The sequence below is a fragment of the Ahaetulla prasina genome, chromosome 1, assembly GCF_028640845.1.
Source record: "Ahaetulla prasina isolate Xishuangbanna chromosome 1, ASM2864084v1, whole genome shotgun sequence".
NCBI lineage: Eukaryota > Metazoa > Chordata > Lepidosauria > Squamata > Colubridae > Ahaetulla > Ahaetulla prasina.
The window spans coordinates 214,945,391-214,969,192 of record NC_080539.1 but is presented as its reverse complement, the minus strand read 5'-3'; the positions used below and the strand labels follow the sequence as shown (position 1 = coordinate 214,969,192).

Here is a 23,802-nt window from a genome sequence, read left to right as displayed (position 1 = left end):
TGCGGGGCGAGGCCACAGCCGCGGATCGTAGGCCTGTCAGCCCATCATGGCCTGTGGACTGTGATTGCTGAGCGCTGGCTACTTTGGGTACGTTTTCTCCCCCCAGCCTGGTTATTTCGGGACGAAGGGGGTTATGACTTCACCGGCTTTTCCATTGCCGGCTTTTCCGTTGCCGGCTTTCCCACTGCCTTCCCTGCAGGGAGGGGCTCTGAGGACGTTTTTACCCCACTTATGCCGTACCTGGGATTTACGGCCTATTACATCTGACCGGCCTTCCTCAGAGGTGCCTGGCCCGGTTTCTGGGAAAGGCCCTGGATCTGAGGAGTGGCCAGGCCTTTGGAATGTGGGGCTTGCCTGGGGCTTGCCTGAGGATTTTATCTTTGAACCATCTTAACCATCTTAACGAAGGGAACCATCTTAATGAAGGGAATTGGCGTGGTGACTATGGGAGGTGTCCCGGCCATTTGAGGCCCGTTTCTCCCACTATTATTTGTGCACTGTCATCTGCACTTATCTGGCCTTTTGGGACCTTTGGCCAGGATTGCTCTTTGGAATTATTGTGGAAGAGACTTGGAGACCGATTTGAGATCTAGCGGTGGACATACCCAGGAACAGCTGTAGACATTGCTGAGGGTGGTAGAAGATCTACCCACCCACCTCGTTTTCCCCCCATGGATTTTTGGACTGGGCTATTTTTTCCATCTTTCCATCTTTAGCCTATTTATCATCATTATCAGCCACCATCGGACGATGGGTATCCGTGTGAAGCACTATGGACTAATATTCTGCCATCCTGGACAATGATCATCTCCCGGCGACTGTTTTCCCCTAGCGAAGTAGTATTATTTTCACGATTCGCCTATGTTATTCGGTACAGGAACTCTTGCGCCTGCGAGGTGCCCCCGCCTCGCAGGAATGGCCCGTTTTATTACCAAGGGCCGGCCTCAATGACGGATCTTGGGATCCACAGAGGTGGCATGCGAAGAGGAAGAGCCTTTGGGGGTTTTTAGATAGGGCATTTTTAAGGGGTGGGAGGGGTAGGGCGGGTGTTGGGGGAAACCCGCCGGGTGGGGTATCAGTTCCTGCGCATGCTCGTGGCGGTGAGCTAATAGGTCCGAAGGTTATGGGGGGAGTTCAGGTTCCATTGGTGGAGGATGGCGTTATTTGCACGGTTTGGGGGAGGGGCAGATTTGGCGGAAGCGGGGGCTCGGATTGTGTTAAGGGGGCGCGCGCTCCATATTTGCAGGCGATCGCGCGCCCCGAGCCCCCAGACTTCTCCCGTTCCCCGGATAGCCAAGACCCTCAGAGCCTGGGCCTTCGGCTGATGTTATGTAATGCACGGTCCGTGGCCAATAAGGCCCCCCTAATTTACGATCTTATTCAGGGGGGTGCCGCGGACTTTATAGGCATTACGGAAACCTGGTTGGGCGCAGAAGGGGGCGTGCCCCTGGTGCAGATGTGCCCACCAGGTTTCCGTGCATTTCATCAGCCGAGAGCCCAGGGTAGGGGTGGGGGGGTGGCGGGTGTGATTAGAGAGTCTGGTGCCGGGGGAGACCACTGTACCTCAGATTGTCGGTGTGAATCCTCCTTGTGAAGTGGGGCCATAGATGTCAGATGGGCTTGCTGGTCGCGTACCTGGCTCCTTGCTACGTGACAGCTGCCCTGCCCGAGCTCCTGGAGGTGCTTGCTGGGGTGGCAGTTGAAACCCCCAGACTTTTAGTCATGGGGGACTTTAACTTGCCTTCTTCCGGCTCGTCATCGACAGCAGCTCGGGAGTTCATGGCTTCCATGACGGCCTTAGACCTGACGCAAGTAGTTGATGGCCCTACCCACACCGGGGGTGGTACACTCGATTTGATTTTTGTCTCTGGTCAGTGGTCGAGAGATCTGGACTTAAAGGAAATAGTCACCGAACCTTTGTCATGGTCAGATCACTCTCTCCTTCGCCTAGACTTTCTGACCGCCACCCAACACCGCAGGGAGACGGAGCCGATGCGTTGGTTCCGTCCCAGGCGCCTGATGGACCCGGAGAGGTTCCGGACGGAGCTTGGGCCATTGCCTGAGGGTCTGGCTCACGGCACGTCTGAGGAACTTGTTGCGGCCTGGGAACGGGCCGCGGCGGGGGCCTTAGATCGTGTCGTGCCTTTGCGGCCTCTGACCCGGCGCAGGTCCCAACCGGCTCCCTGGTTCTCCGAGGAGCTGAGGGGGATGAAGCGCCGGAGAAGACGCCTAGAGAGTTCCTGGAGGTCTAGCCGTTCAGAGGCTGATCGGACACTAGTGAAGTCCTATACAAGGACTTACCTAGTGGCATTGAGGGAAGCGAGGCGTTGCTACGCCTCCTCCCTCATTGCGTCGGCAGATAACCGCCCAGCCGCCCTGTTCCGGGTGACTCGTTCCCTTCTTCACCAGGGGGAGCGGGATGACCCGCTGCAGGGACGTGCTGAGGAGTTTAACGGTTATCTATACGATAAAATCATTCAGCTTCGGGACGGGTTGGACCAAGATTGCGGTGACTCAGGTGAGGCGCCCGAGGGTGGTCTTGGTGACATTGTCTGGGATGAGTTTGACCCTGTGGCTCCCGAGGACATGGACAGGTTGTTGGGTAGACTGAATGCCACCACGTGTTTACTGGACCCGTGCCCCTCCTGGCTGGTGCTGGCCACTCAGGAGGTGACACGAGGCTGGCTCCAGGCGATTACGATCGCTTCTTTGGTGGAGGGTGTCTTTCCGGCCGCCTTGAAAGAGGCGGTGGTGAGACCCCTCCTTAAGAAGCCTTCCTGGACCCGCTGTTTTAGGTAATTATCGTCCAGTCTCCAACCCGCTCATGCTAAGGTTGTAGAGAGTATGGTGGCATATCAGTTTCCCCTGCACCTGGATGAAACCGTCTATCTAGACCCGTTCCAGTCCGGTTTCCGGCCCGGTTACAGCACAGAGACGGCTTTGGTCGCGTTGGTGGATGATCTCTGGAGGGCCAGGGATAGGGGTTGTTCCTCTGCCCTGGTCCTATTAGACCTCTCAGCGGCTTTCGATACCATCGACCATGGTATCCTGCTGCGCCGGCTGGAGGGATTGGGAGTGGGAGGCACCGTTTATCGGTGGTTCTCCTCCTATCTCTCCGACCGGTCGCAGTCGGTGTTGACAGGGGGGCAGAGGTCGGCCCCGAGGCGCCTCACTTGTGGGGTGCCGCAGGGGTCGATCCTCTCGCCCCTTCTGTTTAACATCTACATGAAGCCGCTGGGTGAGATCATCAGTGGTTTCGGCGTGAGGTACCAGCTGTATGCGGATGACACCCAGCTGTACCTTTCCACGCCGGACCACCCCAACAAAGCTATCGAAGTGCTGTCCCGGTGTCTGGAGGCTGTACGGGTCTGGATGGGGAGAAACAGGCTCAAGCTCAATCCCTCCAAGACAGAGACCCACGCACTCGTGACGTCTCGCCTGGATTACTGCAATGCTCTCTACATGGGGCTCCCCTTGAAGGGCATCCGGAGGCTGCAGTTAGTCCAGAATGCGGCTGCGCGGGTGATAGAGCGAGCCCCTCGTGGCTCCCGTATAACACCCATCCTGCGCAGACTGCACTGGCTGCCTGTGGCCTTCCGGGTGCGCTTCAAGGTTTTGGTGACCACCTTTAAAGCGCTCCATGGCATAGGGCCGGGTTATCTACGGGACCGCCTGCTGCTACCGAATACCTCTCACCGACCCGTGCGCTCTCACAGAGAGGGACTCCTCAGGGTGCCGTCAGCGAGGCAATGTCGTCTGGCGACGCCCAGGGGAAGGGCCTTCTCTGTGGGGCTCCCACCCTCTGGAATGAACTGCCCCAGGACTTCGTCAGCTTCCGGACCTTGGACCTTCCGCGAGCTTAAAACATATCTATTTAACTGCGCAGGACTGAGTTAGATTTTAGTTTGTGGGTTTTATCTTGGGTTTTAATTTTTATATTTTTAATTAAGGCTTTTGAATAAGTTTTTTAATTGTTTTTAGAATTGTATTTATTGTATTTTTTGCTTTTAAATGCCTGTAAACCGCCCTGAGTCCTTTGGGAGATAGGGTGGTATATAAATATAAACAATAAATAAAACAATAAAATAAATAAAGTAAAAATGTTAAACAGGAAGGGGCAGAATAAAAATAACACTTAAAATACTTAAACATACAATATAGCATTATACTGAAGCAAAATAAACCTTGAACAGTTCAAAAGGACAAAACTGTCTCGGCCTGTATTTTATTAGTTTTAAAAAAATCAAAAAAATTCACTGATAAAATGTGTCTTAATTCCTTAAATTGGAGAAAATGGGAAGCAAAGTGGGATCTCAATTTTTGTAATAATGCAGGAGAAGATTTTCTCCCATGTACACTTATAGATAGCCATCCTTAACGTGGCCTCAGTTATACATTTTATAATCCAGATAACCTTGATGTAATAACAAGCCTTATTTTCAATAATCAGATTATAAACTGGTAGGAAACAAGAGCAGCTTTTTGTATTTGAAAAACAAGTGAGAACCAGTATTAGTCTTTCACCATTATGTGAAGCTTTCATAAAGCTGCATCTGTGAAAAATTCAGTGCAAGGCTTTTCCCAGTCTTCTTCACTGAAGACACTTGTGCTGGAATTACAATGGAAGCCTAGCCATTTTTAGCTTTGACAATGTTGACAGCAAAACTATCTTCTGAGCACTAAGAGCAGGAGCTTAAAGTAGGCATGCACTCAGAGTCATACTTTCAAATGGTTTGCACATCCCTACCAATTAAGACCAGTGTGTTAATGCTGAAGTCTGACCACAGCAGAACCAGATGCATCACAGCTGGGCAACAACATTCTTGGCCAAAATTGACGGCTGAGCATTTAACAAAAAGACTGGATTCAGGGGGATTCCCAATTCAACTCATTATTTACAGTCTCTGCAGATGCCTTCATGTATAATAATAAAGCTTTAGTATCAACATTTTAATCCCCCCAACCTTAACTAAATCAAAAAGGGAAAAAATAGAGATATTTAGGCTGCAATGAATAATCTTTAGAATATCATCCTAGCAGTCATAGATTTGATCAATTCATGCCTTTGATAAAAGTTCTTTAAACTTTAGCAGAAATTTAGACCAGCTTGGGAGAAGAATGGGGAAAAAAACAGTAAGCTGGGATTTGAAAAAGTGCTTCAACTGGTAGGCAGGACTGCTCTAGCAGCCTTTTTGGATGTGACATCATGGTTTATTTGTGTTTTTAATTCTGTATACTTCAAGCTTCAAGATATAAATTGCTGTAACATTTCTTTTTTAAAAAACAGCATTCTGATGGATATTTATACATCTGAGAACTGTTACATAGAATACAAAAATATTTTGAAGATTTAATAGCAAATTATTCTGAATCAGGTCAATTATACAATCTACATTTCTAAAAGTATTCCCTGTACACTTCGTTTACACCAAAATGCTCAATTCAAATATAGGAAACTATATGTATATATATTTATTCAAGCATTCTTTATTACATATGGTAATTAATTGCCATTAATTAATTAGTCAGTTCTAAATAATATACAAAATTCAAGTTCATGAAATTCTAGTTAAGAAACCAGGACAGCAAATAAGATTCAACACCTTGTTTTGTTTTGACTAAGTACAGTTGGAATAATCACAAGCTATAAGTTCAGTCATTACTGAGTATTTACTCTTTCCAAGAGCAGCTTTTTGAGAAAGAACAGTGAATAATACTATTTTAATAAGGAAGCATACTAGAATTAGGTTATTTTTTGAGTACCAGGATTAAAAACCATTTACTTTAGATTTTCTTTCAGGAAATATCACTGTTTGTATATATTTGGATGTGTGAATGATGATTATAATAAATATATAGGCACATGTATTGACAAGCATTCATTTAAAGTTTGAAAAATAATACATAGTCCTTGATGTATGACCACAGCTGAACCCAACATTTCTGTTGTTACGTGAGACAATTGCTAAGTGAGTTCTGCCTCATTGTATTTTATTACCTTTCTTGCTAAGTGAATCACTTCAGTTATTAAGTTAGTAAAACTGTTCTTAGGTACTCTGGCTTCCCCAATGACTTTCCTTATCTGAGGGTCACAAAAGGTGGTCACATGTCCCCAGAACACTGCAGCTGTCATAAATATGAGTCAGTTGCCAAGCGTCAAAATTTTGATCACATGATTATGGAGATGTTGCAACCGTCATAAATGTGAGAAATGGTCATAAGGCTCTTTTTCAGTGCCGTTGTAACTTTGAATGGTCACTAAAAGAATGATTATAAGGCAATGACTATCTACCGGTATATATTGAGCTTACTTAGAAGCTGAGTCCTCAACATACTATTTTAAATTCTTTTAGCCCCTTCTGAACGTACTTCTCGCCTAAGTTTCTTGGTTTGTGTGGGTGTGCGTTACTTTTTCAAATCAGGCAAAATCTAGAAACATGGCCTCTCTGCTGTTTGTGTGTGTAATTAGTCCTGTTATATAAGACAACACGCCTACTATTGTTACTATTATAGGTAAGTAGGAGATGAAAAAAATGCGCTGGTAAACAGTACTCCTGGTCAAGACATTTTATTCTCCTGCTTCCCACTTTTTAATATTCTGTAGGCTATGTTTTTAATATTCATCTCCTTCACTCTTAGCATTTTTAAATATAAATCTGCATACTTATTTTCAAACCTGCTGATTATCTTTCCTCTGGTGTATGGACTGTGTTGATTTGGCTACAAGAAACAAAGAACTATAATTGCTTATCATTATACATGCAATACAGACAATTAAAGATTACAATAAAGTAATTTATGCACTATGCAAAATTAAGTAACAAAGGTCTGAATGTATAACTTCAAAGGACTTTCTAGTTTCTCATGAATATTTTCATTTTTGTAAGTACAATAGGCTACTAACTGTTGTCACATTAGCTACTCTGAAATTATATGGCTACCATTAAATTTTGCAGGAATCCCATCCACCTTGATCATTTCCAAATATAATACCTGCGGTATTATAATCAAATGATCAGTTCATTCAATCTCTAAAAGTAACAAAGAACATCTAAGTTTAGGAAAGAATCAATTATTCTACAAACTATGTTTCAAAACATAACAAACTATGGAATTCAATGCTATCAAGGGTGATGATAGCCACTACTTTCAAACTTTTTAAAAGGAAAATCGTGCTGTCAATGACCACAAGTCTTAAAGATTCAGAATGCCTTAAATACCAGCTACAGCAAAGCAATAACAGCAAAGAAAAGTGTATTGCCCTCCAGTCCATATTTGTCGATTTCCTGACTGCATCTATGCACACACAACTTTAACCTAGCAGGCACTTACGTTTCAACTATATATATTCATGCAGCTGAGAAAAAACAGAAACTACAATATATTTTACCTCAAGTTATACAAATGTTGAGCTGGTCATGGAATTATTTGAGTTGAATTTGAATTTATTGCAGTCACTCACCAATGCACACTAACAAAAATAGATAAGAATTAACACTTTCTACACTAAAAACAAATAACAATAAAATGAACTCAGAACAATGGATTACTAAATCAGAAACATGTAACAGAACAATTGCCTCAACTGTAATTTTAATTTTTAAACTAAGAATTTTTCAGCCACAGTGGTTGATAAAATTGTTATTTTTACCAGGGATTTTGATGGGGCTACATTAATTTTCTTCAAATGAAATAAATTACAATACAACATTATATTTAAATATGTAAATTGTGATCCAGTTTTCATGCTTCCATCAACAAAATGTGGAAAATAATTTGAGCAGGATTCAGTGTTTGGACAAAATAACTCTCAACTTTGTGGGGGGGGGGGAATGTTAATTCATCAGACAACAGGTCAGTTTGTTCTGTGTGTGACTAATGTGTTTTAATGTCCTGGATTTTTTCTTTAAATCTTCTACCTATGTCCCAAAGTGCTTTTACAAGAGGCAACTGGATTTGCTCGTTTTTCTTTGAAGACATTTTGCTTCTTATCCAAGAAGCTTCTTCAGCTCTGGATTAAGAAGCGAAATGTCTTCAAAGAAAAACCAGAAACTCCAGTTGCCTCTTGAAAAAGCTTCTTTGGGACAACCATGACCTGTATGACTGAGAATCTCTATAGACATCTTCTACCTATGGGGACTTACGAGAATGCATTAGCTAATAAAACAGCCAATAGAGGTTCTGTCCCTTCTGCTATGGGCTGAAATTAATGAAGGAAAAGAAGATGTGAAGGAGAATCGAGTTGGTAATTGTTTTAAATGTCTCATTTTCTGAAACTTAAAAAAAACAACCCTGCATAACATAAAGGCTCCCTCAGAACTCTCATTTCATTGGAAGTAAAAACAGACCTGTGAATGATCTGAGAATCAGAAAGTACCAAATGACTTCAAATCAAAACATGATCAGCTTTGTACTGATTACTAGTATTCACATACAATTTTACATCTGGGAAAATGATGCAGCACCTACCAATTTTGCCTCTGACTGCACCGGTTGTGGAGATGAGGGTCCTGGAATTCCTGGGATACTAGGCACCATGGTGACAGGTCTGACAAGCTGTCCAAGAGAGTTTGAGTTAAGACCAAATACAAAGAAACTCTACTTCATAAGCAATTAGGATTTTCTACCTGTGTGAATGAATGAACATCCCTTACTAAAGTAAACTACAGCACAACACTGCTCTACCTCAATGAGATTATTAAGATTTGACTCGGAGGATCTTTAATCCTATCTGCTGATATTACGTAGGTGGTACCCAGGAAGAAGAACCCCTACCAAGAGCAGCAGTCTGTTTGGGAAATAACCTTTCCAGACATGTTTATTTATTAATCAAATGTGTGTGCTGATGTCTTGTGGTGGCTAATGAGATTGCAAAAATACAATCAAGTATGGTATAAAAAAATGTAACGGTAAAATAAATACTGTTCAAAGATCCCCGTGAAAAGCCAACCATCAGCTTTTTATGGAAAGCAGACAATGTGGGAAATGGACAAATATCCAATGGGAGTTCCTTCCAGGGCCAGGGCCAGCTCTGAAAAACAGAGCTTGTTTTGTTAGTTCACAATAAGGCTTTTATCTGTTGAAATATTATTTAATTTATTATTACTATGATCACTTTTATTACCATCAGATTTACAACTCACTTTTTATTTTCTACAACTCAAGGCAGTTTACACAATGCCCTGCTTCCTATATTCTAATCCACAATAACAACCCTGTGAGGTGGATGTGGCTGAGAATGATTAGCCTGAAGTCCCCCAGTTGGCTTTCAGAACTAAAGGAGGAATTGAACTTATTGGGTCCATCTAGTTCAATCCACTCTTCGGCACAAAAAATCCAGAATTCTTTCTCAACAGATGGCTACCTAGATTTTGGTTTCACATCCATCAATACAGAGAAGCCTGCCCCTTGAACATTTTGTGCACCTCTTACTGGTTAATTGAAAACTAACCTCCTACAGTTTAAGGGACAGTCTATTCCATAATCTTTCTCCTCCCTTATGCAGCTGGCCTCCACCTATCATGAGTTATGCTATCAAACATATCTCAATAATATGCACTGCTACTTTTCACTTTTATTCATGGCTTCTGAAGAGCTAGATATTCTTCTATATATTATTTATAAATAATAAATAAACCTGTATCCAGGCCTTTGGCTATGACCAATTATACATAAGGATGATTAAAAATGCTGAAAAAATACCAAGCCCGAGTCAGAATACTACAAACAGGGTATGCATTAGGGATGCCTGTAATACTCTTGATAGTTAGAGCAGATATGCTTCATCCCTCCTTGCCCAAATTAGTTTATATGAAAATTCTCCCCTTACTCCTACTGAAGAATGTCTTTCAGCCTTTTTCTCCACAGGATCCTGATTTAGATCTAATTTGTTTCCCAGTATTAGTACTGTCTAATTATATGCTCCTCTCCCATCATTCTCATTGGTTTTGCCGGAGACACAGATGTTCCCAATATAAGGATTCAGTGAGAGGGACTTGTCCAAACTTTGAAGGAAGGTATTACATCATACAATAGACTTACTGGAACTGCAGTTGGTACATGCACATTAGAATTTGTGATTGAAGCAGGAATAGCAACAGGCATGGTTTGTCCATTAGGAAGATGCAACAAAAGGGGGAAAGGGCCTGGCACCGGTCTAAGAAAAGAAGAAAAAATAATTATAGCACGTATAGTAGAAAGAATATTGTAAATTTCAATAGTCCTTGAAAAAGGTCTAGGGTGCTGAAACATTTTCTACTCTATCTCCCTTGTTAGATTAATTTTAATTTGTAGTTTTGATTCTCTTTTCTACCACCAGAGAAAATTATCATGAAGTTTATTTTTTTAATTTTTGGCCACAGATATTCTTTTTATTTCATAAATATTTGCAACAATCCTATCCAATTAGAAAAATTATTAACATACTTAGGGTTTTTTTTAAAAAAAAATCAGAGATATACTCATCTAATGGGTTTCACCATTTCAGCACTATGAGATTTGTTTGGGGATCAATGCTATTGATCATAAATTAGAAATAGTTTATGGAACACTGTAACATTATCTGATGGTTTTCTAGATGGTGAGGTTAGTGGCGCCTTTCAGATCTGGAATGTCATTAAAGCAGAAGGAGAAGAAGAGGAAGAAACAATCTGATACAAAGTTCTGCAATCTGAATTAGTCCTTCGGTTTGCAAAAAAGACCAAAAACCACTAATGGAAGAAGAAATGTTTTTATCAATTCCTCTCTTCCATCAAAATACAACTAACACATCAAATTTCCAGATGGTACCCACAAAAAGATGGAGGAATCAATGAATACACTACTTTCCTTTCAGCAAAAATATTTTAAGAGAGGAACTCTGGAGTTAAGCCAGAGCTATTATGACTTACAAAACAAACATCAATATTTGTTTCCACCAAATTTCCTCCTTTAGTCATATATAAAGCACAAAACTAAATAAAACTGACAGTTTTTATTAGAAAATGTGGGTTATTTTCAAAACCCCAACTAGTCCTTGCCATTTTATTGAATTGTTTGAAGCTTATACCAGCAGTTGTGAGTATATATTTACAAGAGATAAGAACATTTTAGTATCTATTTACAACACTTACACTATTGGCCTATTGGAAGATGGAGCTTGTGTTATGACAGTGCTAGATGTTGGCGAAGGTATGGCTTGCTGAATAATGACACTTGAGTCAGAACTTGCAAGCAACACATTAGGAACCTGTAGAGAAGCTGGGCGTACAATTGTGGAAGTAGGCTGGGCAGTTTGCTGCAGACACACTTCCTGCAAGAAACATGAAAGCTTCTCAATTTCCCAAGCCTCATTAGAATCAAAGATAATCAGAATTATTTAATTATATTTAGATTTCTTTTAACTTTTTCTCAAAAATGTTAAAATCCCTTGAATTCTTTTAGTTGCAACTTACTACCATTTCTTACATTAAGAACTACCACATGGATCTGGAATAGGCAACCTGCAGTCCTAAGGCCACATGCAACCCTTGGCCCGATTTCATGCAACCCTCAGCCTAATTTCAAAAGTTCTTCACAACTGATCAGTTCAGACCCCTGGCAAGAATGATCTGTCCCTTCCCCAGCAGACTGCTGTGAGAAAAGAGAGAAAGGAAAAAAAATTGTCAGAAAGAGATTATGAAAGAAAAAGTATGAGAAAAAAAGAGGAATTCTAGAAAGAGATTAAATGGGTCAATCAATTCACTTTTGCTCTGGTTCTCTCCATGACCTGGTTCTGCCTCACCTATCACTGTCAATGCCAATGAAATTCCCAAAACATTACAACTAAATATATGTCATTTTCATGTCCCAAAATAGATCACCCATTCCAGCAGATTGTCTGGTCGGGATTACAGGCAAAGACAATATTCTGCAAACATGTTGGTATCAACGTTTAAGAAGTTTTTTTCCTCACATTTGATAAGTGTCTCCACATCACTTAAATTTAAATTGTTTTTATCAGATTTTAATAATTTGTGTCTGGAACTCTGCACTTTGATATGGCCCAAGGGCTAATCAATAAAGCAAAGTATGTAAGTATATCACTTAAATGCTTAATACCAGTGTGGATTCTTGATATGGACAGGTTTGCGTGCCTAGTCCGTTTGAGATACATAGCAGTAAAGATTGTGTTTGCATCACAAACATTGCTATACTGACTTTTAATAACTATACAGGGTAATAAAACTGCATTTCAGTGCTTCAAAAATGTAACATTTAGAAATTTAATTTTAATGTAATGTTTACATTAATGTGGGTTTAATTTGTCCTATATGAGGAAATACAGATTTGCAGATTAAGTTTAGCAGAATATTTATGATCTTACGATTATCTTAGATTTACTGGTAATATCTACAGAAATACTGTATATTTGAAGTATCAAAAATCTCTGACCTTCTCGTCACTGGTCGTAGATTCTGGATGAGGTAAGGGACTATCTTGGTGAGTTGTTTCAACCACTGAAGGCTCTTCAATTTTATTTCTTATAATTGGAGTTGCAAGAGGTGATAAATCTAGAGGCATCTGTAATAATTAATGGTGAGATAAATTTTAAAACCTGCAAAGTATAAATGTCTCTTTAAAGAACAGGGAATTCACAATAATGTCAATATAGTAGCCAAAAATATGATTTCTTCAGTTAATTAGAAGGTATCTACTGCTAATATTAACTTAATATAAAGTGTTATCCTTGAAGTTCAATCTTAGAAAAAACAACAGTGTCCATTTATAAATAGAATGTAGAACTACAAAAAGCCTATTAAGAGCTTTGTCTTTCAAGCAAAGTAATACTGAATTAAAATAACATTTTTATGCTCATCCTCATTTTGTTAATGCAAAATTTCTAGTTGCAAACAGAATTCAAGTAATCAATACTCTATAAAATTGATATAGTTTTGATTTGCTACATTTACATACTTTTTTAATATCATCTTCAGAAGCTTTTTTGAATTCATTTTCAAAAGGACTTGCTAGTTCATTGAATAAACCCACTTCTTCACAATTCTTCAAAAATCGAGTTGGTGTTGGAGTTTGATCTGAGATTAAAAGGGAAATATATGATTTCACCTGCTAATATAAAGGCATATATGTTTGACAATCAAAATCAATATTATTAACATCATGTGCACTTTATAAAATTAATATGTTCAAGCAAGAGCACAGTAAGAACAAAGTTGAACATCTTCATGTCACCATATTTTTGTTTTAACAACATCATTGAAAATTCAAACATCATAGTTAAAAGGACTTTAAAAATATGAACATTTGATTTGTAGAAATTCAGGATACTCTATGTAAGGAAGAATAGAGATACATTTTTGTATTTGAAGATGTGCTTTATCCATTACTTTGCTCATGGGCTTTAGAAAAAGCAAATACTACATTGGAATCTCAAAATTAAATGTTTGCTTCTCCAAAATATCATAAAATTCAATTCATTTGAAAATAGCCTTTCATCTTAAAAATTATAACTGAGCAGAAGTGAAAAAGTCAGGTATTAAGAAAAAATATTTCTTGTATGAGAAGGAGTGGCAGAACATGGATGCGGAGTCAAAAGAGAAGTCATTCTAAAGTCTCTATGTAGGCACAAACTGACTAAATCCTATATATCTCTTGAATTCCATTGATCCTTATTTAAAGCCAAGCCAAGGCTAATGGTTAGTGGAGCAGTTTCCTGGGCATAAGTGTGATTAGTAATAAATCACTTTAATTGGAACTTCATGTGTGGTCCTGATCTTTTGTGCCTGACACAACTTCACCTATTGTTGAAAAATAGTATGTTTCTGTTCAAAATAAATAAAAAGGGAGACAATGATAGAAACTTTTAAGAAACACAATCAGTACAAATTTTAATTTCCAGCACCACTGCAGAATATAAATACCTTAAAACCCACAATTAATTTTGTATCGATGATAATAACATGGGATATTGGCGAGACTCAGATTTGAAGAACAAAATAATCAGAGGGTGGAGGGGCACTCATTAGGATACCTTAAAATGTATAGTTCTCCAAATTGTATATCAGTTGCAGTCAGCAGCACACAATCCTTCGAACACAAGTGTTTAAAGCATTCCCAAGATATATGTGTGCACACATCATCCAAATCTAATTTTGTTCTTTGAATCTCATATCTGACAGTTATAATATAATGATTGAGGCTTAGTGACAGGACGATAACATATTTAGGAAGCTATGTTAGTATTTCATTAGTAGATAGTTCATGCAATCGCAATTAGATATCTTCATAGGGGCAAAAGAAGAAAATAATCCACATAATAGCTAAATTATAACATTACAAAATTATTTTGGTGTAAAAACTATAGTCTACCTTTCATAAAGGATTTGTATGCATTTATTAAAATTACCTTTGGAAGATAATATTACATGTACCGTAATTCCACTGTATTTTATACAGACAATGACATAAAATACATTTGAATCAGGTCTATACAAACAATAATTTCCAAATAACATAATAACTTGGATTACACATTACATTGACCCATACATTAATCATGATTTATAACCCCTATGGAACAAATCATATAACATGACAATCCAAATCCAAACAAACAAACCATATTCTGGCTTAGTGCAATGTGAACACAGTCAATGCATCATTCTAGAATGTGAGCATGGTTTTGATTACAAAATATTTTTTAAAAAAAAACCCTAATTCTGTTTACTGTGTTATACTAATATTGCCTTTCAGACCCTTTTCAATTTTTTTCTATAAACCTTTTTGTTCAAAAGTAAAAATGGAAAGATTTAAAAGAAGTTATTAACATAAGGGAAAAGACCATCAAAGATATAAAGAGATTAAGCAAGAGTATATTGAATCAATTAAATTTTATTTTTAAAGCTTCTTTATAAGACATAATTATGATCAGTAAAAATGTAAGAAACCATAAGAAGTTATCTCATAGCAACATGTACAAATGACTTCGATAAAAATATATTGTGTGGATATGCATTCTTTGTATCTACAATAAATTGCTAGATATTTCTTCTTACAACAATTTTATGAAGTTCTGTATATTAGACTGCTCTTAATTACTAAGGCTGAAGCATATATAGCCAGTAGATTATTAATTTATCAACCAATCAGTGTTAAGGAAAACGACAATACATGACATAACTGCATTTTATTTGTAAAAAACAACAACAACTCTGTCAGGATCTCAAGCATATACAGAAAATAGACAAAATCTGGGCACATTCCAAGAGTTGGATTAATAAAAGATATACTAACCAGCTACAATGACACTGTCATTACGAGCTGGACCGAATTTCAATGTCATCTCATGTTTATGTTTATGGACAGCCAAATGATCCTCGTTGGTAAAACGCTGTGACAAGAAGTTTTAAAATACAGTTATAAATTTGAATTATGACTAAACAGTGGGAATAATTTTCTGAATGGGTTACAAACCACTTGCAATGAAAAGGCTGGTTGATTTTTGTTTAATTAAAAGGTTGATACAATTACGTACTTCTAAATTTGTTTTTTTTATTGACCATTCTCTTGAATATTTAAGTAGCATCATCATAAGTAACAAATGACACATATCAATTTTAATGGTTTTTCACTCTACTTAAATACAAATTTTGACACACAATAATTCAGAGTTTTAACCAAGATAAATTGCAACTATGAAGGACCTGCAACAGGCAGAAAGCCCTTATTCTATAAGCCATTCACCTAAGAATCCTCTAGTTCAGGGGTGTCAAGCTGGATTTCTTTGAGGGCCGGATGAGCATTGTAGTTCTCCTCCGGGGCCAGTGGGGGGCAGCGGTAGGGGGATGGGACGGATGCCTTCTGCAGCACCCTGCCAGCCAAAACGGGATGCGGGGTGCTGCCATGGCCTCCTGCAGCACTCTGCCGGCTGTTTTTGTGCCATTTTTGGGCCCATTTTCAGTCGGCAGATTGCTGCAGGAGACCATGGAGGGTGAAAACAAGGCACCGCCCCACACACAGCCTGTTTTAGCTGCCAGAGGCACCGCGGGCCAGATTTAAGCACCCCGCGGGCCAGATCTGGCCCGCGGGCCTTGAGTTTGACACCCCTGCTCTAGTTTTATTCCATAAAAATCAGGAATTTTAAAAGATAGGTTGAGAATACATATAAAAAAATGCCTTATTTCTCTGTGCTGTTTTCCTTGACACAGCTTTGCCATTACATTCTATCCAATGCTCAGTAATTGTGGGGCACAATTAAATGAAAATTACAAGGAATAGATAATTTCTGTGCAAATTCCCCAACTGCTGTTCGCATATAAGACTTAGCTTAACATGCATTCTAGTGTGTGTTCTTCTGGATGGTGTATATGCTTCTAGCACATACTGGCATTTCTTAGAATAAGACTTTGAAATTATTCAAAACTAAAATTCAATGTTATAGATCACACATCAGGATATAGTCTCCTTCATTTAATATACTGAAAGTATTAGTTAAACGCTCCTGGATCATTAGATTATTATATTTATCTAATTGCATAAGTATGAGCCATGTTCCTGCCCACCTAGCGGTTCAAAAGCATGCAAATGTGATTGGATAAATAGGTACCACTTTGGTGGGAAGGTAACAGCGTATAGTCTGTGTGCTTTGGCGTACAGTGATGCTGTCCATATGACCATTGAAATTGTCTTCGGACAACTCTGGTTCCTTGGCCAAGAAACAGAAATGAGCACTGTCTCCTAGAGACAGATATGACTGGATGGGGAAACTTTTTAATAAGCCATGACTATTTCTGAATTTCCATTCTAAGAGTCCTGAACATTTTCTCTTCCTTGTCTCTTTCTACGATATTGGATAGAAATAAGATATTTATGATATGGGATCACTAACCTATATTATTTTTAAAAGGGAGATGGTCATTTGTTTCTGGTCATTTGTTTGAAAAATGAGATAGCAACGATGCTTTGCAAACTCAGAAGTGTAACAGCACGCACTGGCTGTCAACCATTCAGCCATTTTAATATTATGTTGGGGATGGAAATAGCAGCTTTTGACTAGCGTAAAATATAATTGTAGTATGTGAATGCTACATGTGCTTTAGATGTGTTCAGCAATCATTTAAACATTATGCAAAAAAGGGCACACGTGTGAAAATAGAATATTCCATGTCAATATTTCTAAATATATTAATCCACTAAATAGCATAGCTACAATTTAGCTATCTGTAACACATTAGGTCACGTTTGTAAATGTAGAATCCAAAGAAAACAAATCACATAATTTAAATTGAAAAACTGTTTTAAGAATTGCATTTTCTTAAATTACTTCCGGGTATCAGAAGTTAGATCGTACTGAATTTTTTCATCTCCCTACCCTCTTAGTGTTTACTGTACTGTTATATTACACCCACATCAGAAATTTTCTGGGTGTTATATAATCAATTAAAACACATTATACAATAAAATTAAAAATTATACAAATATTACAATGTTAAAACTAACATATTACATACATTTTGAAACATTAAAGCAAAAATAAAATAAAACAAATCTTCATCTGGCACCAAAATTGAAGCATCAGGCTAGCATCTCTGCAGAAAGTAATGTCCTGATAAGTAATCATAGAGGGAGATACTGCTTCTGGCAGACTAACCTTAACTGATGATTAAATTAAAGGAATTGATGATGTTATGTAGTTGTTAATGAAACCCCTGCAAGCCAACAACCAAGCTCAGAGAGCATCAGGGATTCCAAGCCTGACCTTAAGTCCTTTGGGGAATTATAGGCTACTACTACCATTTTTTTGAACTGGCGCAAGAAAAATGGATTGATATGCAGACAGATTAGAAAGCGCTGATATAACGTAGTTGTGTCAGCCATTCTCAGGTAACAGGCCCTAGCTGCTCTATTTTCAAATCAAACTTTCTGGACTATTTTCAAAGGGACATATATAATCCATAATCCTACCTGGAGTGAAATGATGATGCTGTTAGGCTATTTTTCTCCTGGCAAGGTCATAGCTGTTGTTATCAGCCCAGGATGATAAAAGGTATCCTAAGTTCCTGAAGTCACTCAGGCTTTCAAATGATAATGCTGGGTCCAAAAATATTACCAAAACCATACCTTTGAACTCTAGTGGAAATACAAGTCTTTCCTCAATTAGATGAACACAATTAATCAAACAGATAGCCCATTTACAGGAAGTTTGCTTTTTCTGTACTGAGTGACAGTTATTAACCCTATTCCAAGCCATCATTTTGCTTAGGCCTATTTATTATTTATGATTATTTTCAAAATAATTCTTTAAGAAAACTACTCCTTTTCAGAACACACATGTACCGCAAAATTAACTCCTCAAGCATATTGTAAAAGTATTTATACATACTCAAAAAGAATACAAGAATGGTGAAATCATGACTTCATATAATTGAAAACATCACTCGATATGGGAAAACATTAAAATATTCTTTATATTAAAAGAAACTCAACGTTAATTTCTTTCCCCCCCTCCTTTGTAATAATCAGCATGGCTATAGAATATCTTTCAAAATTAAGATAAACAATTTAATAACACTGTTTTCTGATTATGAAGTAATTCAAAAAATAATTTGAAAAATGAAACAACTGTTAACAGAAATAATTTTAATATGTTTTTTCTAATCTATTTAACTTTCCACTCCTAAATTACCCACTGATCAGGAACAATTACCAATGAACAAACAAACAAACAAATGCACTTGGATTGAGGCTTCATGCAGATCCACTGCAGACCTTATATTGCCGTTCAAGATAGCAGTACTAAGGCTCATAATGTATCTTGAAAGTGAAGGGAAGCTAAACCTGCTGCTCATCCCAGTCCAAGAACCAGAAACTGAACATGCAGCAAGAAGTGCATTATTAGACTGGGACAATTGCTTCTTGTTTAAAAGAAGGATACAGATGTTATTAGGATCAGAAATAAACAACTTCTGATGTAACAGATGTTTCTCTGTTGACTTAGATGAACAAATCAAAAATACATATATTACCTGTCCACATCCAGGGGCAGTACATAGAAAGGGTTTGTCATCACTCATATTCTACAGGTTCTTATGTTACCTACATTGGAATAGCAAACATAATTAGTTAAGATTGTGCCAAGAATTTATCTTGCATTGATTTACATGACAAAGCCTCAAATAAAAAACAGTATCTCAATACACTTAATTATTTCAAGTATATTTCTAAAAAAAGTAATAAAAAAATCCCAAATAATCTGGGACATTATTTGTCAAAATGTAATTGAAACTTAAACACACAATTATCAGTCAAGCTTGGAAACATTTTTATGAAGTACAGAAACTAGTTTTTAACAGGACATAAATGTGTCACTACGTCTCCCTTTGGTAGATTCCACACCTATACAGGTAGTCCTTGACTTATAAGAGTTTGTTCAGTGACTGTTTAAAGTTACGACACTGAAAAAAGTGACTTATGACCATTTTTCACACTTACCACCATTGCAGCATCCCCATGGTCATGTGATCAGCTTGGCAACTGACTCATATTTATGATGGTTGCAGTGTTCCAGGGTCAGGTTTTGCAACCTTCTGATAAGCAAAGTCAATAGGGAAGCCAGATTCACTTAATAACCGTCTTACTAATTTATCAACTGCAGTAACAACTGTGGCAAGAAAGATTGTAAAATAATAATATAATAATAAATAAATAAATAAATAAATAATAATAATATATTTTAATTTTTATAAATGGGGCAAAATTGAGTTAACAAGACTATAGTCTTGCTTAGCAACAGAAATGTTGGGCTCAATTGTGGTCGTAAATCAAGGACTACCTGTATGCCAAAGGGGTAAGGTGAACAATTTACTGAGTGAGAAAGATCTCTTATTCCAGAGTTGCTATATTCTTTTTCTGGTTTTGAATGAGTTGCTTTTTCCCATTTAGAGTTAATTTGTAATCTGGGAGTCCCTGAAGAACGGGTGCTACCTGTAGGTAGAAGAGCCTTTCACAGCTGCATGGCCTTTCCTGGATAAAAAAACCTTGCTCAAATCACTCATATCTTGATAACTTATTTGTGGGATGTAGGCATGGGACTGACTTGGAAAGTTACTGAGAAACTTCGGATGGTCCACACAGCCTGTGTGTTATCAGCAGCTTGAGTTTATGGGTACTAGTCTATCTGCACACGTAACATTGCTATTTAAGCCAGTTCGTGGGATATGAGTTTGCTTCAGAGGCAATTCAAGGTGCTAGTTGTCATCTTTAAAATTCTATATGATCCAGAACCTGAGCATCTTTGTAATATTCTACTTAAAAGTGGTTCCTTCTAGTTCATTACAATATTGAACAGTTGGTACCTTTTGGAACTCTACTGCTAGAAAGTATAATCTATTCTCCCTTCTCTGGAACCTGGAGGTCAGATTTGGCTTGAATCTCTTGGCCTTTCAAAAAATGATCCAGAACTGGCCTTGACAATAACCTTCTGGGACCTGAGGAGTTTGTTCCTTGAGGAGTTTACATTTGTTCCTTGGTGCTTAGAATATATGATTGTAGTAATATTCTGTTATTCGTATTTTTACTTCCATTACTATGCTCAGGTGTATAAGGTGTTCAGAATCACTTGTGATGGAAGCAAGATAAATATATAAACAAAGACATTACTAAGTGGTGTCTAACAGTAGTGAAACCTAATTGCTATGGAAAGTTATAAAGCTTAATGGAAAAATAAACTCAGAGTGGATTAGATACCATTAATTCAGAGGTTCTTAAACTTAACAATGGAAATGAGGAATGTATAAAATATTATCACAAAATGTGTCAGTGGAATCTTTAATTAGATAAGATGGGTCTTGAGTAATTTTTACTCTACTAAAACAGGTTTATTATAATTAAGTCTGACAACCAGTAGACTAAATTTATATATTAATGCATACAAATGGGACGCTTTTTAAATAAGTTTAAATTTTAAAATGTTCTAACCAATTTTAAATTCTAATGGATTCCAATGAAAAGTGTTTAGATTCAGTGAAGTGAATCTCTGTTTAATTTCAGGTGGGTAAGCTTATTTCCATTTATGAAAGATACTCTTTTTACTCTGACTTGGTGGAGTCAATTCTTTTCATGAAATGTTAACTTCCATATTTTAGGAATATAGTTCAACATCACATTTATATCTTTAGCTGTTTTCTTTCCAAAATTAAACCATGTCATGACTTGAAACCAAACCAAAGCTCTAGATGGGTAAGACTAAGTTCTTCTAACTGATATTATGATTCAAATTAAGCTAACTAGCCAAACTGAACTGCCTTGGAGTTTTTGATGGCAATTCCACATAAAACACACAGAAGTCCAGATATTGGTAATTCAAAGTGGCCTTCTGTGTAGGTAGCACTTGTATACACACATGTACACACATACAATGTGAACAATGTCAGAGAATATTACAGGTAGTCCTTGACCTACAACTGCAATTCAGCTCAGAATTACAGCTGTAAATTGTCCTGGTTGGTAAGTGGTTCAATGTATGACTGCATCTGGTTTTATGACTTTTGTGGTAGTCATTAAAAACTATCAGTGGGTGGTTTTTTGCTGGAAACCAGAAGTTTCCAGCAAAAAATATAGTAAAACATGTTCACATGATTGTGGGATACTGCAAATGGCTGTAAATGCAGGCTGAGCACCCAAAATGGAATCCTATAACCACAGTGGGGATGGGGTGGGGCAATAGCTGTTGGAACTTTGAATCCAGGATGTAAATAGCCCTAGGGACCAGTTGTAAGTTGAGGATTACCCACAATTTCCATCAAAATTGCACTCTGGTCCTCCAAACAGTATTGCCCAGATGGACATTATACACAAGGAAGAAAAATCTGGACCCTTGTATACCAAGATGATATGGGGATAATCAGTGTATGAATTTATCCTTCTCAACATGCTACCGTTATATGAGGCCCTTAAAAATAAAAGTAAGGGGCAATCCAATTTCATTATTGGAACACTGACCACAACATAGCTAAATAACAATATCGAAAAGTGCCAGAGTTTATGAACCAACCATAATTGGTTTCATGCCTTCTGAGCTAGTGAGCACACCTCAACTCCCTCCAATTTATTAAGAAAAAGTCTAATCCCATCTAGAAATGGTTGAAGAGCTTTATGAGCTTTCATCCAGACAATTACTACTTTCATGCAATCAGTGCTATCATTAAGCTGCCAAAAAATCAAGAACCCATTAAGTCCCAATTTCCTTTTTCTCTGCAACCATCCATCAGGGTAGCTGAGAAAACTTCTGGCCTGAAGACAAGTCAGCATCACTAGATCACTACTTCCACATAAATGTAGTTGTTTTCTGCTTCCACCAGATAGAATAATTGAAGTGCACAAGGGAAAAGAATCCCATGCTGCTACTTGTTTCATCAAATCAATATGTATTTGGATTCAGACACAAAATCCTAAAAAGTATTTTTTATAAACCACTGCTTCCTCAGCAAGAGATTATGTGATTTTTTTAAAGCTATGTTTGTTAATGAAAACATATATCGTGCTCTTTTTATTGAAACAAATTATATCTCAAGACAAGGCATATAATAATTTAAAAGACATCTCGAGAGTCTTCTTTTTGGTCCAATAGTATACAATAAAATACTGTCACCCATTGTTGCAATAAATGCAACGAACAACTGAATGATCACATTCATTAGCTTTCTAGGCTTCTAAACAATCATGACAGGTAGAACTTTTCTTGCAAGTGTCTGAAATTGGGACAATTTGGAAAAGGAGCCTTCCAAATGATCATGAGAATGGCTCCTGTTTGTAGAACATCCCAAGGTAGCCTCTATAAGGTCATGCCTTGCATTGGCTGAGCACGCTTGTCAGCAGCTGCAAAAAAGGCAAAGACAAGTGGAGAAATGTGTGTGTGCTGCTGGACTCTGTAACTGGCAGATTACTACTGCCAGTTACATGAACTCCTGGGGCATGGAGGGTGGAGAATAGGCCTGGGCCTCCACAGCCATGGCAGCATTGTGCACATTGGTGGGCCAAAGGGCGGCTGAGACTGGGATAGATATAGGTGTGTGTGGGGGGGCAATTACAGCAGCCTGAAGTCCGTCGTAAGAACGAACTGAATGCCAAGTGTTTGAATTTTCATCATGTGACTGCGTAGCTTTGCATGTTTATAATTTTGACTACAGGTCGTTAAGTCCATTCATTCAGCATGTGGGTAATTTCAAATTGTTGCTATCACATCCTAATTTAGACTTGGGCATTTTATGGTGCCCAAGCCACATCCAGCCCTTTGGCTGTCCCTATCCAGCCCATGTGAAGTCAATTGGAAATTAAAAATCAAATGTAAATAAGATGTAATTTGTATTTTTACTAGTAGCAACTAATCAAAACCATGAAATTTACTGCTTTTTATAAAGTGGTAAAATAAATGTTCAGCGGAATTAAGTTCAGCCTATTGGTTCAGCCCTCTGCAACAGTTTCAGTTTCTCATGTGGCCCCTTGGGAAAATTAATTGCATCCACTGCCCTAATTGGTCCATTTGAGAAATGAATGCGAATAGAAACTTTTATTGTCACATGACACATGACCATGGCCGGTGAATGGCGCAGGCTGGTAAGGCCTGTTATTAAGAACAGCCTGTTATTAAGAACACAAAGCCTGCAATTACTGCAGGTTCGAGCCCGGCCCAAGGTTGACTCAGCCTTCCATCCTTTATAAGGTAGGTAAAATGAGGACCCAGATTGTTGGGGGGGCAATAAGTTGACTTTGTAAAAAATATACAAATAGAATGAGACTATTGCCTTACACACTGTAAGCCGCCCTGAG

The 23,802-nt window shown here is 38.3% G+C and overlaps 1 protein-coding gene across 1 annotated transcript in view; it reads right to left on the bottom strand.

Moving 5' to 3' along the window:
• Positions 1-23,802, bottom strand: part of ATF2 (activating transcription factor 2) — a 54,879-nt gene that overhangs the window by 26,843 nt on the left and 4,234 nt on the right. Inside the window, exons 3-9 of the mRNA XM_058190173.1 lie at positions 19,002-19,071; positions 15,271-15,367; positions 12,934-13,052; positions 12,412-12,540; positions 11,112-11,290; positions 10,042-10,156; positions 8,470-8,556 (exon numbers count right to left, since the gene is read on the bottom strand). Coding sequence (XP_058046156.1) covers positions 8,470-8,556; positions 10,042-10,156; positions 11,112-11,290; positions 12,412-12,540; positions 12,934-13,052; positions 15,271-15,367; positions 19,002-19,049 — 774 coding nt within the window. The 5' untranslated portion in view covers positions 19,050-19,071. The remainder of the gene's footprint in view (positions 1-8,469; positions 8,557-10,041; positions 10,157-11,111; positions 11,291-12,411; positions 12,541-12,933; positions 13,053-15,270; positions 15,368-19,001; positions 19,072-23,802) is intronic.